The 13297-nt window shown below is 54.4% G+C and overlaps 1 protein-coding gene across 1 annotated transcript in view; it reads right to left on the bottom strand.

Annotated features, from left to right (window-relative positions):
* EPHB1 (EPH receptor B1) overlaps window positions 1–13297 on the bottom strand; it is a 79365-nt gene that overhangs the window by 14004 nt on the left and 52064 nt on the right. Inside the window, exons 9-16 of the mRNA XM_027703778.1 lie at window positions 12008–12189; window positions 10120–10282; window positions 7875–7983; window positions 7601–7665; window positions 3734–3856; window positions 2312–2559; window positions 1806–2021; window positions 119–268 (exon numbers count right to left, since the gene is read on the bottom strand). Coding sequence (XP_027559579.1) covers window positions 119–268; window positions 1806–2021; window positions 2312–2559; window positions 3734–3856; window positions 7601–7665; window positions 7875–7983; window positions 10120–10282; window positions 12008–12189 — 1256 coding nt within the window. The remainder of the gene's footprint in view (window positions 1–118; window positions 269–1805; window positions 2022–2311; window positions 2560–3733; window positions 3857–7600; window positions 7666–7874; window positions 7984–10119; window positions 10283–12007; window positions 12190–13297) is intronic.

Below are 13297 nucleotides of genomic sequence, written 5' to 3'. Positions count from 1 at the left end.
CAAACCGAGTGCTCCCGAGGCTCCAGGAGGGAGCTGAGAGCCATTCAGGCAGGGCTTTCTTTAGGGAACGAGCCACCCACATGCCCCCAGAGCAGGCTGGATGACCCCCAGTGCTTACATCTTGGTTGGACATGTCCCAGTAGGGCCTCTCCCCGAACGACATCACCTCCCACATGACGATGCCGTAGCTCCAGACGTCGCTGGCCGAGGTGAACTTGCGGTAGGCGATGGCCTCCGGCGCCGTCCACCTGACAGGGATCTTCCCCCCCTAGGGAAAAAGGGAGAGCAGCTGAGAAACGGCTCCCTTGGCAGAGGAGCCTGGATACCCACCAGCCAGGGTTTGTTTCTCCTAAAAGCTCAGAATCAGGCTCAGCATCTCAAGCCACCCCACCAAGCCAGGGCCAGAGGCCATGCTGAGAGGGCAGGGATGTGAGGAGGGGCAGCACACAGAGGGATTGCTCCCTGGGCAAGCTCTGCTGAAATAACCACAAGAAGAGCCCAGGGATAAGGAAAACCACAGACACGGACGGAATTTACCGGGGGCAGAACTGCATTGTAAATTGTTTAGCACAATTGTTTTCTGTAGCCTTTCCAAGGAAGCGTCAGCTGCTCTTGAGGGATGAATGGCAAAAAATTTGATTTGAATAACTACAAATGAAGAAATTAACTGCTAGGTTGTTTTTCCTGCCTTTTCCCCAGAGCGAAAAGCCTGCTGTGGGAGGCAGAGTGATGCAATCGCAGGCACAGCATCACTTCCCAGCTGCCAGGGAGATCTATTATGGCCTAAATTAAATAAAAACACAGATGAGATAATCTCTTTTTATCTCCGAAAGTGGGGGAAAGACTAATTCATGCCTCGTCTCGGCAGCTACTGCCGGGGTCTTTGAAGGAAAAATAAAAGCTGGGTGTCTGCTCAAAGGCTGCTGCCTGCAGAGGGCTGGGCAGGGAGCAGGGCAGGTCTGGGGGGATGGAAACACCCCATGAGCAGGGGAGGGAGAGCCAAGGGCTGCAACTGGTGAGCTGCTGAGTCAGCGTTAAAGGCATGTCCATGGCTTTCTCATTTTGGCAGCTGGACCAGCCCTGGTGCATGGGCACAGCTTGGCAGCCCAAGGAACTTCCTTGGCAGGAGTTGGTGCAGCCTCGTGCTGGCACCACTGCACGCTCTCCTAATTAATCCTAAGTCATCCCCTTCCCCTCTGGTCATCCTGAACACTCAGGGGCTCAGGGCTCACTGGCAGGATGTTGGCCATGGTGGGGAGCTGGGGGTCCCCAGGGGCAGTGGGAGCAGGAGGAGAGAGGAGCTGCTGTTACCTATGAATGAGTTAATTAAGGAGAAGAGGGGTGGCTGTGGAACAGCAGAGCTCCCATTAGGCTTGTGTCTTCAATTAATGCATGGAACAAGTTTCCAGCAGGGAAAAGCAGTCCAGACCTGGAGTGCTGGGGGAAGGGGAGTTAAAACGCCATCGCTGTGCCATCGGGAGTTGGTGTGATCTCCCTGCCTTCCCTTCCCATCTCTCCAGGGACCCCTCTGTGCCCCTTTCCTCCATGGACAAAAGGGAAGAGGCTTATCAGGAAACGGTGGAGGGCAGGAAGATGCCTGGGGAGGAGGGAGGTGGAAAACTCATAAAAAGGAGGAAGAGAAAGGAGGGAACCACCATGACCATCCATGATGAGAACACTCATGAGATGCTCCCACCCATGCCAGGGTGTACATCCAGCACCCTTGTCCCAGGTCCCGCTGGCAGAGGGTGCAGGGCAGGCACAGGGAATGCTGGGCAGGGTAAAACCCCACGAGAGGTACCTACCAAGGAGCTGGTGTAGGTGGGGTCAGACGTGTCGTCCTGCAAGTAGCGCGAGAGGCCGAAGTCGGACACTTTGCACACCAGGTTGCTGTTGACCAGGATGTTCCTGGCAGCCAGATCCCGATGCACGTAATTCATCTCCGCGAGGTACTTCATCCCAGCAGCGATCCCTCTGAGCATTCCCACCAGCTGGATCACTGTGAACTGCCCATCGTTTTGCTGCAACCACAAAGAGCAGGCACTGGGGTGAGCATGCAGAGCCCACCGTGGGACAGGGCGCTCACCCCAACCTCGGGGGGATGCTGCACCTCCCCAGAGGACCATCCAGCTGCCCTGCCTGATTAAAGCAGAGGTAACCAGCACCAGAACACACATTTTTGGGGCGCATGGCACACTGCAACCAGCTCCCGACCCAAGCAAACAGGCTGGGATTTACGAACGGGATACCAACATCTCATTCCCGAATCCCACAGCCGAACAACAGTCCCCATGACCCCAGTTTGTCTCACCCGCAGGAAGGAGTCCAAGGCGCCGTTCTCCATGAACTCGGTGATGATCATGACCGGCCGGCTCTTGGTCACCACGCCCTCCAGGCGGATGATGTTGGGGTGGTCGAACTGCCCCATGATGCTGGCCTCGCTCAGGAAGTCCCGCCGCTGCTTCTCCGAGTAACCGGCTTTCAGCGTTTTGATGGCCACGTAGATCTCCCGCTTGCCCGGCAACTTCAGGCGGCCCTTGTACACTTCTCCAAACTCCCCTGCAAGTGCAAGACAATCACAGAATCATTCAGGTTGGAAAAGACCTCCAAGGTCATCGAGTCCAACCATTGAGCGGTCACCACCTTGTCAACCAGACCAGAGCACCAAGTGCCTCAAGACCATCTGCAACCACCTCCTCCTCCTCCTCCACGTAAAACATTGCAGAGAGCAGTAGTATCTTGGGCTGTTTGGTCTCCAGACCAACCAAACGAGAAATGGCAGCCAGTTCACACTTCAACAACACTCTCCTCTACAAATCTGCTCACTTGTCCTCTCTAGAAGGGGCAACATCTGCTGCTGGGGATGTGTTTAGGCTTGCAACCTTCTCTGAGGTGACAAAGCCCAACACCAACACAAGCAAAGGCTGGGGCTGCTCTTGCAGACCCCCACAAGAAGGATTTGCAGAGCAAGAACTTCAACATTTAAGGATGACCTCAAATATCAGGTGTCAGCACCGATAATCTCAGCTGCCTTTTTGCACATCACTTATCTTGGGATGAAAAATAATTGGTCTGTTTACACAGCTGCTCTCTGATTTAAAATATGAAGAAAGCGTCCTCTCCTTTCCAGCAGGAGAGCTTTTCCTTCAGCAAGGCACAATTTGCCTGTGGAGGGATTACATTTAAGCCAGGTTTGCAGCCACTTTGCCTTGATGAGCAGCAAAGGGCAGGTGATACATCACTGAACTTGATCACGACAAAACTAAGTCATTGCTTCTTCACAGCTTCCCCCCAACAGCTTCTCACTTTCTCTCCTAAGAGTATAACACAGTTATTTAAAAATGGCAATAGAAACAGCACAGATGACACACACATAGTGCACGTGTGTGTATATATACATATGTATGGGAATATGGCACAGACTACAGTGAGATCAGGCTTTTCTTGTTATCTCATGGAAAAGCCAAGTGGGAAATCCCAAGAGGCCCCAAGGTCAGCCAGTGAATACATTCCTGGAGCTTTTCCCACTGTAGAGGCACTTTGAGAGCATAAGCCAACCTCCTGTCCACCCTCACCTATCACAAATACAGAAATGTCTCAAGGCTTCCTTGACTGTTTCCTGGTGAAGGACCACGTGTGCTTCCCCAGAAAATTGCTCCAGGTGCGTGTTTGGCCACACAGGAGTGGCAGACAGGGCAGGGAGGGATGGGCAGCAGGAGATGGTGAGACCCACCTGCTCCAATGACTTCTTCTATCTTCACAAAGGACACATCGATCTCCTTGGCGAACTCCCGGACTGCCTCGTTGGGGTCCTCGTAGGTGAAGGGGTCGATGTAGATCTTCATCCCTGGAGACCCTTGGTGCAGGAAAGACAGGAACAACAGCAAAAGGGAGAGAATTATAAAAATACAGAATTAATAGAATGGTTTGGGCTGAAAGGCCTTAAAGCTCATCCAGTTCCACCCTCTGACATGGGCAGGGACACCTTCCACCAATTTGCTTCAAGCCCCCTCCAACCTGGCTTTGAACAGTTCCAGGGATGGAGCATCCACAAGTCATCCATCGAGCAGCCTGGGAAACAAAGAGCAGTTGTGCCATGGCCAAGAATTGGAGTTTGGTCCCCCCATTGCACCCAGCCCTCCCCTGCAACCCTCCTCTCCTCCTCTGCCCTCCACTCCTCCACTGTTATCCTTCCTCCTCCTCCTCCTCCTCCTCCTCGGCAATGGGAGCAGTTACAGACCTGAACTACAACGTGCTGGCTTTACGGTGAAGGCTTTATGAGGCTCCACACGTTAGTGAAGAAATATTTATTTATCCAAAAAGGCCTCTGATAGCTTTGTGGCGGCTACTAAATTGACAGAGTGCAGCAATTATAACCAACAACCTGGATGAATCCATGAAAATCCGGCTTGGCCGGGCACTGTGACACGTGTGCAGTCCCTTGCACGGGGGCAATGTGGAGCAGGGGATGCTGCAAGTGGGCTCTTGCCCTTTTTCAGTGGTGGAAAAAATCAAAACAGACCCCCACATTCCCCAGATTGGGTTTGCAGACATTGTGTTTGGATGCCCAGGGGCTTGTGGAGCTGCCAGGGGGCACAGCTGCAGGGCAGAGTGAGGTCACAGCCACCCCCAGTGTTGTACCACGGGGACCCAGAACAGGCTGTGGTCCTCCCAGGGGAAGTTCAGCTTCCTGTGCTATTTCTCGTCCAAAAAAAGGGGCTGGGGATGGCAGAGCAGCCCCTCAGGGTCATCTCTGGAGGACACCAGGAAGGACATCACTACCTGGTCCCCCTCCCCAAGGCACCTCATCCTTACAGTGATTTGATTACTCTGTCCAGGACCTTTCCAAGGACCATGATCCTGTCACACTGGTGCTTCCCAGAGTCCTTCTAGACCCAACACACAGATGGATGCATGGACCACAGCATCACCTCTGCGCCAGGAATCTAAATCAGCTCCCGGCTGCAAAGTAATTCAGGAGGAGCCACGAAACCCTTGCAGTGGGCACTGCTGGTGCCAAACAGCCACCGAGGGACAGCTGCTTGTAGGGCATCAAGGACCAGGGAGGGACCAGGCAGGAGCACCCTCACCCCCAAAAGAGGCGTTTGGGGCAAAAGCTCTGCACCTCGGAGGTGGGGAAGGCTGCAATGAAGCCATCTGTGCATCTCCCAGTTCATAAATCCCTTTACAGCTCTGTCTCATACACTTTAACTGCCCCATAAATTCTTTTACAAGAGCAGCTGATGCTCCAGCCAGGATTACAAAGGGATTTACAGGATCGTAACGGAGACTGACTCGCTGATCAACGCATTGAAAAAACAGAGGAGAAAACAATGCCAAAGTTTCCTGCTCACTGTCACTGGTTTTCAAACACCCTCTGATTTGCCCCAGGGTTTGCCCATGCACTCAGTAAACACCAGGGTCAGCTCCCCCCTCATCCTCATCCCACCCAAATGAGTGGGATTAGGGCAGCTAAACCTACTCCTCAGCTCTGCAAACCTCAGGCACCCTAACCCTAATCATCCCTGGTAGAAGCTGAGTGAAATTCCGGGTACTGAAGCACACCACCAAAAGCACCAAAAAGGGCTTTGTGCTCTTAAAATCATCCCAACACTCCTAAAAACTGGATTAGGCCACTTATCACTGCTGCAGACTATGGCAAATTTTTTATCACTCTTCAAAAGTTGACCCTGAGTCCAGTGTCCAATTCCTTCTCACATCATTTTTCCTCGGGAATAATTATCTTGGGGACAGAAAAAAACCCCTCCTGCTGAATCGCTAGTGCTTCAGCAGGGTGTTTTCCCTGTTTTCCCAGTCTCAAAGCTCCCAGTGAAACAGTGGCAGGGATAAACCATGAAAAATCACAGCCTGATTGACCCCATGTCACCCCAAAACCCACCCGGGGCAGTGCTTGGCAGCAGCAGCGATCCCGGGGGGGCTGCCAGAGGGATGGCAGAGCTGTGCTGGGAGGCTGTAATTGCTGTGCCAGTTAACACAGAGTGATTTGTTCCAGAGGATGCTCTTGTTACTCCATTAGTTGCTCACCACAAATTTCCCACCTGTTTTCCTCGAGCATCTGCACTAACGGAGCACCCAGAGGCTCACTAACCTTGACAGGAGTCCGGGAGCGCCGGCACCCCCGGATTTCACACACCAATCCTCACATCCACCAGGTTTAAAAACCAAAGACAGGCACGTGCTTCATTGCTTCCCTACCTAGTTTGAGTATCCTGGGATTTGGGGTGCTTGGAGAGAGCCAGAGACACACATGGGGTGGTGAATGCTTCAAAACCGGGGGGGAAATGGGAAAAATCAGTCCACCTGCAGCCTGACACGGGTTCAGCCATCAGGCATCAAATAAATCTTGCCCTGCTCCCTGCAGTGCAGAAACGTGGAGGAAACAGGGAGGAAAAGCACAGGTCTGTTGTATTTCAGGATCACCCGGTGATGTTGGGAAAACAGTTTATTGTTTGCCGGGAGGTTCAGGCCCCCCACAGCGCTGCCATCACGTTGGGAGGGGTTGGGATGAAGCTGAGAAGGTCAAAAGACATCCAGTGTGCTTTGCTGGCTTGGCTGGGCTCTCCTGCTGCTTCCAACCCCTTTCCAGCCCTCTCAGCCCTCCTGAATTTTTCTACCAGGCTGGTCACTCCATCTCCATCCCTCTCCTCTGCTCACCCATTCTGCTCCCTGCCTTCCCCAGCCATCCTTCATCCATCCCTGCATCCCATATCCCTTTTCCCCAAGCAGGTGCCCAGGATCCAGAGATGGTTCTTCCCACAAGGCATCAAACTGCACCTGGGAGGCATCTTCAGGAGAGTGTAAATGGGATTTACATCCCACAGGGATGGGGCACGGAGCCTGTGGGCACCAAGTGGCAAATCCCTGCTGCTTTGCTGCTTTGTTATCATTTCCAGTGCTGGCTGCTGGAGGGGCACCTGAGCAGACATTCCACAAAAATACACCTCGGATTTATTCTGGTGCACAGCTCCACCAACCACAGAGGTCTCTCAGGAGAAGCTCAGGCTCTCCCAATTATTTGCCAAGAGGATCAACAGCCCAAAGCCAGTTAAACCTCCCCAGTCACTGTCTGCACATCCTTTCTGGAGCAGGATACAGGGCAAGCATCAGCCACGTGGTCAGGACAGCAGCAGTGCCAGCCATCAGCCCACACTCCCCAACAACGCTCCCAAAATCCATACAGCCCAGCACTGACTGTGGCAGAGGCAGAGCCTGTGGCAGGAGATGAGAAGCTCTTCTTCTCTCTGAACACCACTTCTCTCCTTTCCTTTCTCCTTTGGGAGCCTTCACAGCATCCTCTCCCCAACCCTTGTTCCCTACATGCCCCCTACCCCTTGCATCCCCCAAAATCCCTCATCATCCCCCAAAGCCCTCCTGGCACACTTCTTTTCCTACCTAGAGTGCTGCACCACTGCAAACCACCCCCAGACAGCCTGACACACATTAGTGGTCATCTCTACTCCCACCCTACGGTCTTCTCCACCTGCCCAAGGGGCTTCCATCCCTTCGAAGGCAGAGGAGTGGGGCAGATGCCGGGTGCAGGTTAGGGATCACCCCCCCATTCCCTCTTTGCCCCACTCACCTCGGCCTGTGCTGTAGTGCTGCAGTTTATCACTGTACACAGCTTCCTTGCTGTAGGCTCGCTTCCTGGGAGAAGAGAGGGAGAAAACAGCCAGGCTTCAGGGATCAGCAGCCACTGGTGGCCACAACCCGCTTCCCCACCAGCAACACTCCAGGAGCAGTGGCATCTCGGTGCTCTCTCCAGCTACAGGGGTCCCCCATCCCTCCCCTCCTACCCCAAATCTACACCTGACCACCTCCACCTTGCAGGGACACAGCATCCCACAGGGACCCACCTGCTGCAGACGATGGAAATGGCCACCAGTGAGACGATGAAGACCACCCCGGCCGCTGCAGACCCCGCGATCAGTGGCAGCTGCTCCCTCAGCTCCGACTTGTAGTCGTCTGCAAGGGAAGAGGGATGGGGTGAATTCTCCCTCGGGGTAGGAGCAGCCTCTGGGAAAGGATCTTGTAATGCCCCCCTCCGATTCTATGAGTGCTGCTCCCGTGGGAGGGTGATGGGACAGGGAGGATCCAGGCAGGAGCATTGGTTGAGCCAGTGCTGCATTGCACAGGGATGGACTGTCACACTCAGCTCACACAGCTTGGGGTTGAAAATATGGAGGAGAAGGTCCTGGGAATAAAGTCAAACCGATGTGCGTGGGCCCAGTTTCCCAGAGAGATGAGGTTCACAAGGTGGTTTGTGCTCTGGCATTTCTCTTTCCTCAATAAATTTATTTATTGAACAACCTGGTCTAGTGGAAGGTGTCCCTGCCCACGGCAGGGGGTTGGAACTGCATGATCTTTAAGGTCCCTCTAACCCCAACCATTCTGAGATTCTGTGATTTAAAACTGTTGGTCACTTTGACCAATTTTAACACGGGGTCTCACAGACACAAAATTCCTACTTGTTTTAGGAAAGGAGGAAGAGAAAAGATCCCATTAATAATCAAACCAGCCAGAGAGTCCACCATGCAACAGATGACCTTGAGAGTGAGGCCCAGGAGAACACGGGCACCTTTACTGCAGGTGTGCTTGTGGGTTTTAACATCTCCACAGATTGCATGTGACAACTCCTTTTGCAGAGCCATGGCAATCACAGCATCCCTTCCCCACCGAGCATCTCTCCCACCCCCTGTGTCCCCTCGGAACCCTCTGTGTCCCCTCAGCCACCTGCTGTGTCCTTCAGCAGCAGGCTGGGGTGAAAGCCAAGGTGGCACAGGGAGGACTGGACACACCTGGAGGAACCCCAAGAAAACCACTTGCCCCCTCCTGTATCCCCTGCCCTGTCAGCAGTGTGGGTGCCCTCAACAGGCAGTATCCAGCAGATCCCACATTCCTGGGGACTTCTGTAGCATTCCAGAGAGACTCCCTTCCCCAACCGCCCCCAGTGAGGTCTGCCAGGCTGTGCCAGCAGCGACGCACAAGGGTTAAAATAAAATTCATCTGAAAGAAAGCATTTAGCACCCTTTTATCTGTATTTTTCTACTCTGCAGTTAATTACTGCCAACTAGATTTATCTCTTGCATGCTGCTTAAATCCTGAGAAATTCTCATCTAACAATCAATTATTATTTAATAATCTACACTACCCTTTCTTATTAAATTTCAATTAATTGCTTATTTGAGGCAGGATTTTTCTTCTTGCTTCTCTAATCCTGAATATTCAAGGCATTGGAGGGGGGTTTATTACCATTTCCTTCCCTTTGGTTGCCCTATGTGGTTTTCCTCTTCCCACTCCAGCTGGCACTCGATGTGAATGCGAGTATGGGGTGACCCAGTTTTAGGACAGAAAAAAAGTTTTAGGAAAGAAGAAAAGCTTTAGGAAAGACAGGCAGTGAGTCTGGGAGTCATGGGTGTCACTTGAGCAGAGCAGGAGTCACACCAGTAGCAGCAGGGTAGGGGCTCTCTCTCTCTTCAGGGGTGGGAGGACCACAAAAGGAGCCTTGTTTCACTCACCAGCCTCTGGATTAGTCCTGAAACTGGGACTACTGGAAAACCGTCCCATGAGTTAGTAGTCTATAAAGGAATCAAGTGTTTGTGGGTGCAGGGAAGGGCTGGGGCCAGAAAAAAAGCAGCATGACTTTGGCAAGGAGGCCAGAAGAAGCCATGAAGGTCGTGAGCTGAGGGTCCCACCTTGGGGTGGGAAATCACCTTTCAGTCACGGGTCTGACCCTTCCAGCTTTGCCCTGATGGCTCAAATGTGGCTCTGAGCATCCCAGAGTCCTTCCTCCAAGGCTCTACAACCCTCCTCCCACCCCATCCCACTGTGCCAGGCTCAGAGCCCGTGGCAGGGGGTTCTGTCACCGCGGCTGGAGGGGGCAAAGACAGAAGTGCAGCTGAACAGTGAGGGAAACGCGGAGCCGGGAGATTCCCGGCGGATCACTCCTCCAGCCGGCGGCTAACGAGACACCGCTGTGAGTCACCTGGCTCCCGCCACGCTGCCCGCTGGGACAGAGCCGCGTGGAGACAAGTTCCTCTGATCCAATTAGAGCGTGAAGCCGTGGCTGGAAAGACAACCACCCGCCCCTGCCGCGCTCACCGTCGGTCAGGGTCTGGAAGCACATCTTCCCGCTGTACTTGCCGTAGCCGGCCACGGTGCGGGCCCGCACCTGCACCACGTACACCATGCCGGGCCGCAGCCCCTCGATCCGCGCCGTGTTGGTCTGGCTCCGGGCCATGGAGGAGTTGTACTCGTTGTGGTCCTGCGGGCACAGCCGAGAGGGACGGTCAGAGGTGGGGATGGACGAGGGACAGCAGGGTCCCACAGCCCACCCGCCTCCCGTGATAGCAGGAATGAGGTTCAGCTGCACGGGGATACAGTAGAGGCCCTGCTTCTGCCTCAGGAGCATCCCTGACATGGAGGATCCCATGGGATAGGCTGAGAGAACTGGGACTGTTCAGCCTGGAGAAGAGAAGATTTTGAGGTGAGCTAATTGCAGCCTTCCAGTACCTGAAGGGAGCCGACAGGAAAGATGGAGAGGGACTATTTACAAGGGACTATTTACACTGTCAGAGGGCAGGGTTAGGTGGGATATTGGGAAGAAATCCTTCCCTATGAGGGTGGGGAGGCCCTGGCACAGGTTGCCCAGAGAAGCTGTGGCTGCCCCATCCCTGGAAGTGTCCAAGGCCAGGTTGGACAGAGCTTGGAGCAACCTGGGATAGTGGGAGGTGTCCCTGCCCATGGCAGGGAGGCTGCAATGAGATGATCTTTAGTGTCCCTTCCAACCCAGGACATTCTATGATTCTATGAAACAGGACCCACAAGCTCTGCCTGGCCTCCAAGGAGCTGGGGAGGTCCCTGCAGCACAGGCCTCCCAGGCAGCCTCCCTGGTCCCACCACAGCATGGAGCATGGAGCAGCAGGGAGAAACAATAAGAGCATCCAGATCAAAAATACTCATGAGCCACAAATTCCTCCTCTTCAGACCATTGATGTCCCTGTGCCTTTCAGAAACATCACACAGCTATGGAAACCTGGCAGGGGGTTGGAACTAGATGATCTTTAAGGTCCCTTTCAACCCAAATGATTCTGTGATTCCATAAAACACCATAATGTGCCCTGCAAGGCCTTGTTCAAGTAGGTTCAAGGGCAACCTGCCTCTGCTGAGAGCCCCAGCCCCTGCAGTCCCTGCTGTGCTGGCTAAACCTTGTGCTAAACCTCGGTGGAAACCTCCTGTGTCTCCAATCTCATTTTTTGCCACATTCCCCGGTGATTTGCTGGTAAGAGGCCACTGGTGAGATCATCTAATTATTCACATTTAGAGGAATTCATTAGAGCTGGAAGACACAGGAGGGATGGAACAGCTTGGGCACGGCACGGTTCAGCGCAGGGGTCGGGAGCGTGTCCCTGCGGGGAAGGACAGCTGCCAGGGAAAGGACTGGATGCAGTGACCCAGGACAGGGACAACCCAGCAACCTTCACCGGCCCTCACTGGCCTCCTCTCCTCCTCCAGACACTGTCCCCTCGCTCCAGGCCCCTGCTCATCCTAACAGACACCAGAGCCAAGGCAGGCACGGGTACTGATGTGCTGGACAAAATACTGCCCCGGGGGAGCAGTGGCGTAGGTTGGATGGGGCTCTGAGCAACCTGGTCTAGTGAGAGGTGTCCCTGCCCATGGCAGGGGGGTTGGATCTAGACAAGCTTTAGGGTCCTTTCTAACTCAAGCCATTCTGTGAGTCTATGAATTAGCACTTGTAGCCACATCTCTCCCCTTCCCCTGGTTGCACATCACTCCCACCTTCCGGAGGCAGCCCAGGTGACCCGGTGTCTGTCCCGCCGCCTGTTCCACGTGGACCCTTCCCAGCAGAGCCTGGCTCAGAGCCCATTGATGTTCCCCCTCTCCCAGCAGGCTCAGGCCCTGAGCAGCCTCAGGGTGAAGCCCCCGTGCCCCCAGCCCCCCTCCACGGCGGGGTTTCCCCCGAGCTCACCGGTGCCGGCCTGGCGCCCACGGAGCTGCCCACGTCGGGGGTGCAGATGCGGCTCAGCTTCTCGTAGTAGCGGATCTCGTAGTCCAGGATGATCCCGTTGGGCTGCTCGGGCTGGGGCCAGGACAGCGTGATGCTCCTCATCGTGGCACTCACCTGGTGCATGATGGGGACGGTGGAGGGTGCTGCCGAGGAAGAGGGAGACAGGGAAAATTAATGGAGAGGAGTAGGGAAAACAGCCCTGGGAAGGGGGAAAATCCCCTGGGCACACAGAGCAACCCAAGTCTCCCATGCCTGCGATTGTCAGACTCATGGGACAAGCTCACTCATTAGCAGTGGGAAGAAAGGCATCTCAGCAGCTTACATGGAAGCAGAGCAGTCAGCTGGCGAGGGAATTCTGGTATTTAAACCAACTATTCTTTTTAATTAGGGGCTTAGAAATCCTTGGTGTTCCTTCTCCCTGGGACTGCTCGCTCCAAGGACGTCTCCCACGGTGGGACAGAGACAGCAAAGCTCTCCCCAGCAGGAACAAACCAAGGCTTGGTGACAGCCTCCAGCTCTGCTTGACATCTCTTGGTGTAACAGTCTCTCTGGGGATCCAACACCCAGCACCCAGGGAGCCTGTGCCACAGCTGCCACCCCACGTGCTGTCAGGAATGGGATGTAGGAGCAAAAATCTGCCAGCCTCAGGACAATGATGGGAAACCAGGGGACACTCCAGCAAGGAGCCTGTAGAACAGCTTTGGCTCCAGAGGAGCTGCTGGATCTGCTCTTAGGAGCTCTCGGGGGATGCTCATCCTCATTACTCAAACATGCTTCCCCAAGGAGTTCTATTTCCAAAGCCCAAACACTTGCAAAACAGCCTCAAACCATCTCTCATCTCCTCAGGCCATGGCACAAGGGTGCTCAGAAGGCAGCACCTCCATCCCTGCAGCCCCCAAGACCCCCTGGGCAGCACAGCACAGGCATCCCGGGCATTCTGTCACAGTATCCCTGGAGAAGGCAGAATGTTTGGCACTGGCATTGGGTCCAACCCCCTTCCCTCCCTGTCACACGTTTCTAATCAGTCCCACCAGCTATGCAGCACACCACACCGCTCTGCAAAGCAGCCCATAATATTTCAAATCAGGCACCAGGCCAGAGCTCAGCGAGCCCCTTCTCCAAAACAGCTGCCAGGCACATCCTCCCCACTGCCCCTGCTCCCTGCCCTGCTCTCTGCACCCACCGGAGCCATCCCGGGGCTGCTCAGTGCCCTGGAGCTGTGCATTCCCAGAGCCAACCATCCCTGGAGCT

The sequence above is a fragment of the Neopelma chrysocephalum genome, unplaced genomic scaffold (genome assembly GCF_003984885.1).
Source record: "Neopelma chrysocephalum unplaced genomic scaffold, ASM398488v2 Primary Assembly neopelma1_252, whole genome shotgun sequence".
NCBI lineage: Eukaryota > Metazoa > Chordata > Aves > Passeriformes > Pipridae > Neopelma > Neopelma chrysocephalum.
Note: the sequence above shows the minus strand (reverse complement) of the source record. Positions and strands in the feature narration are given on the sequence as shown.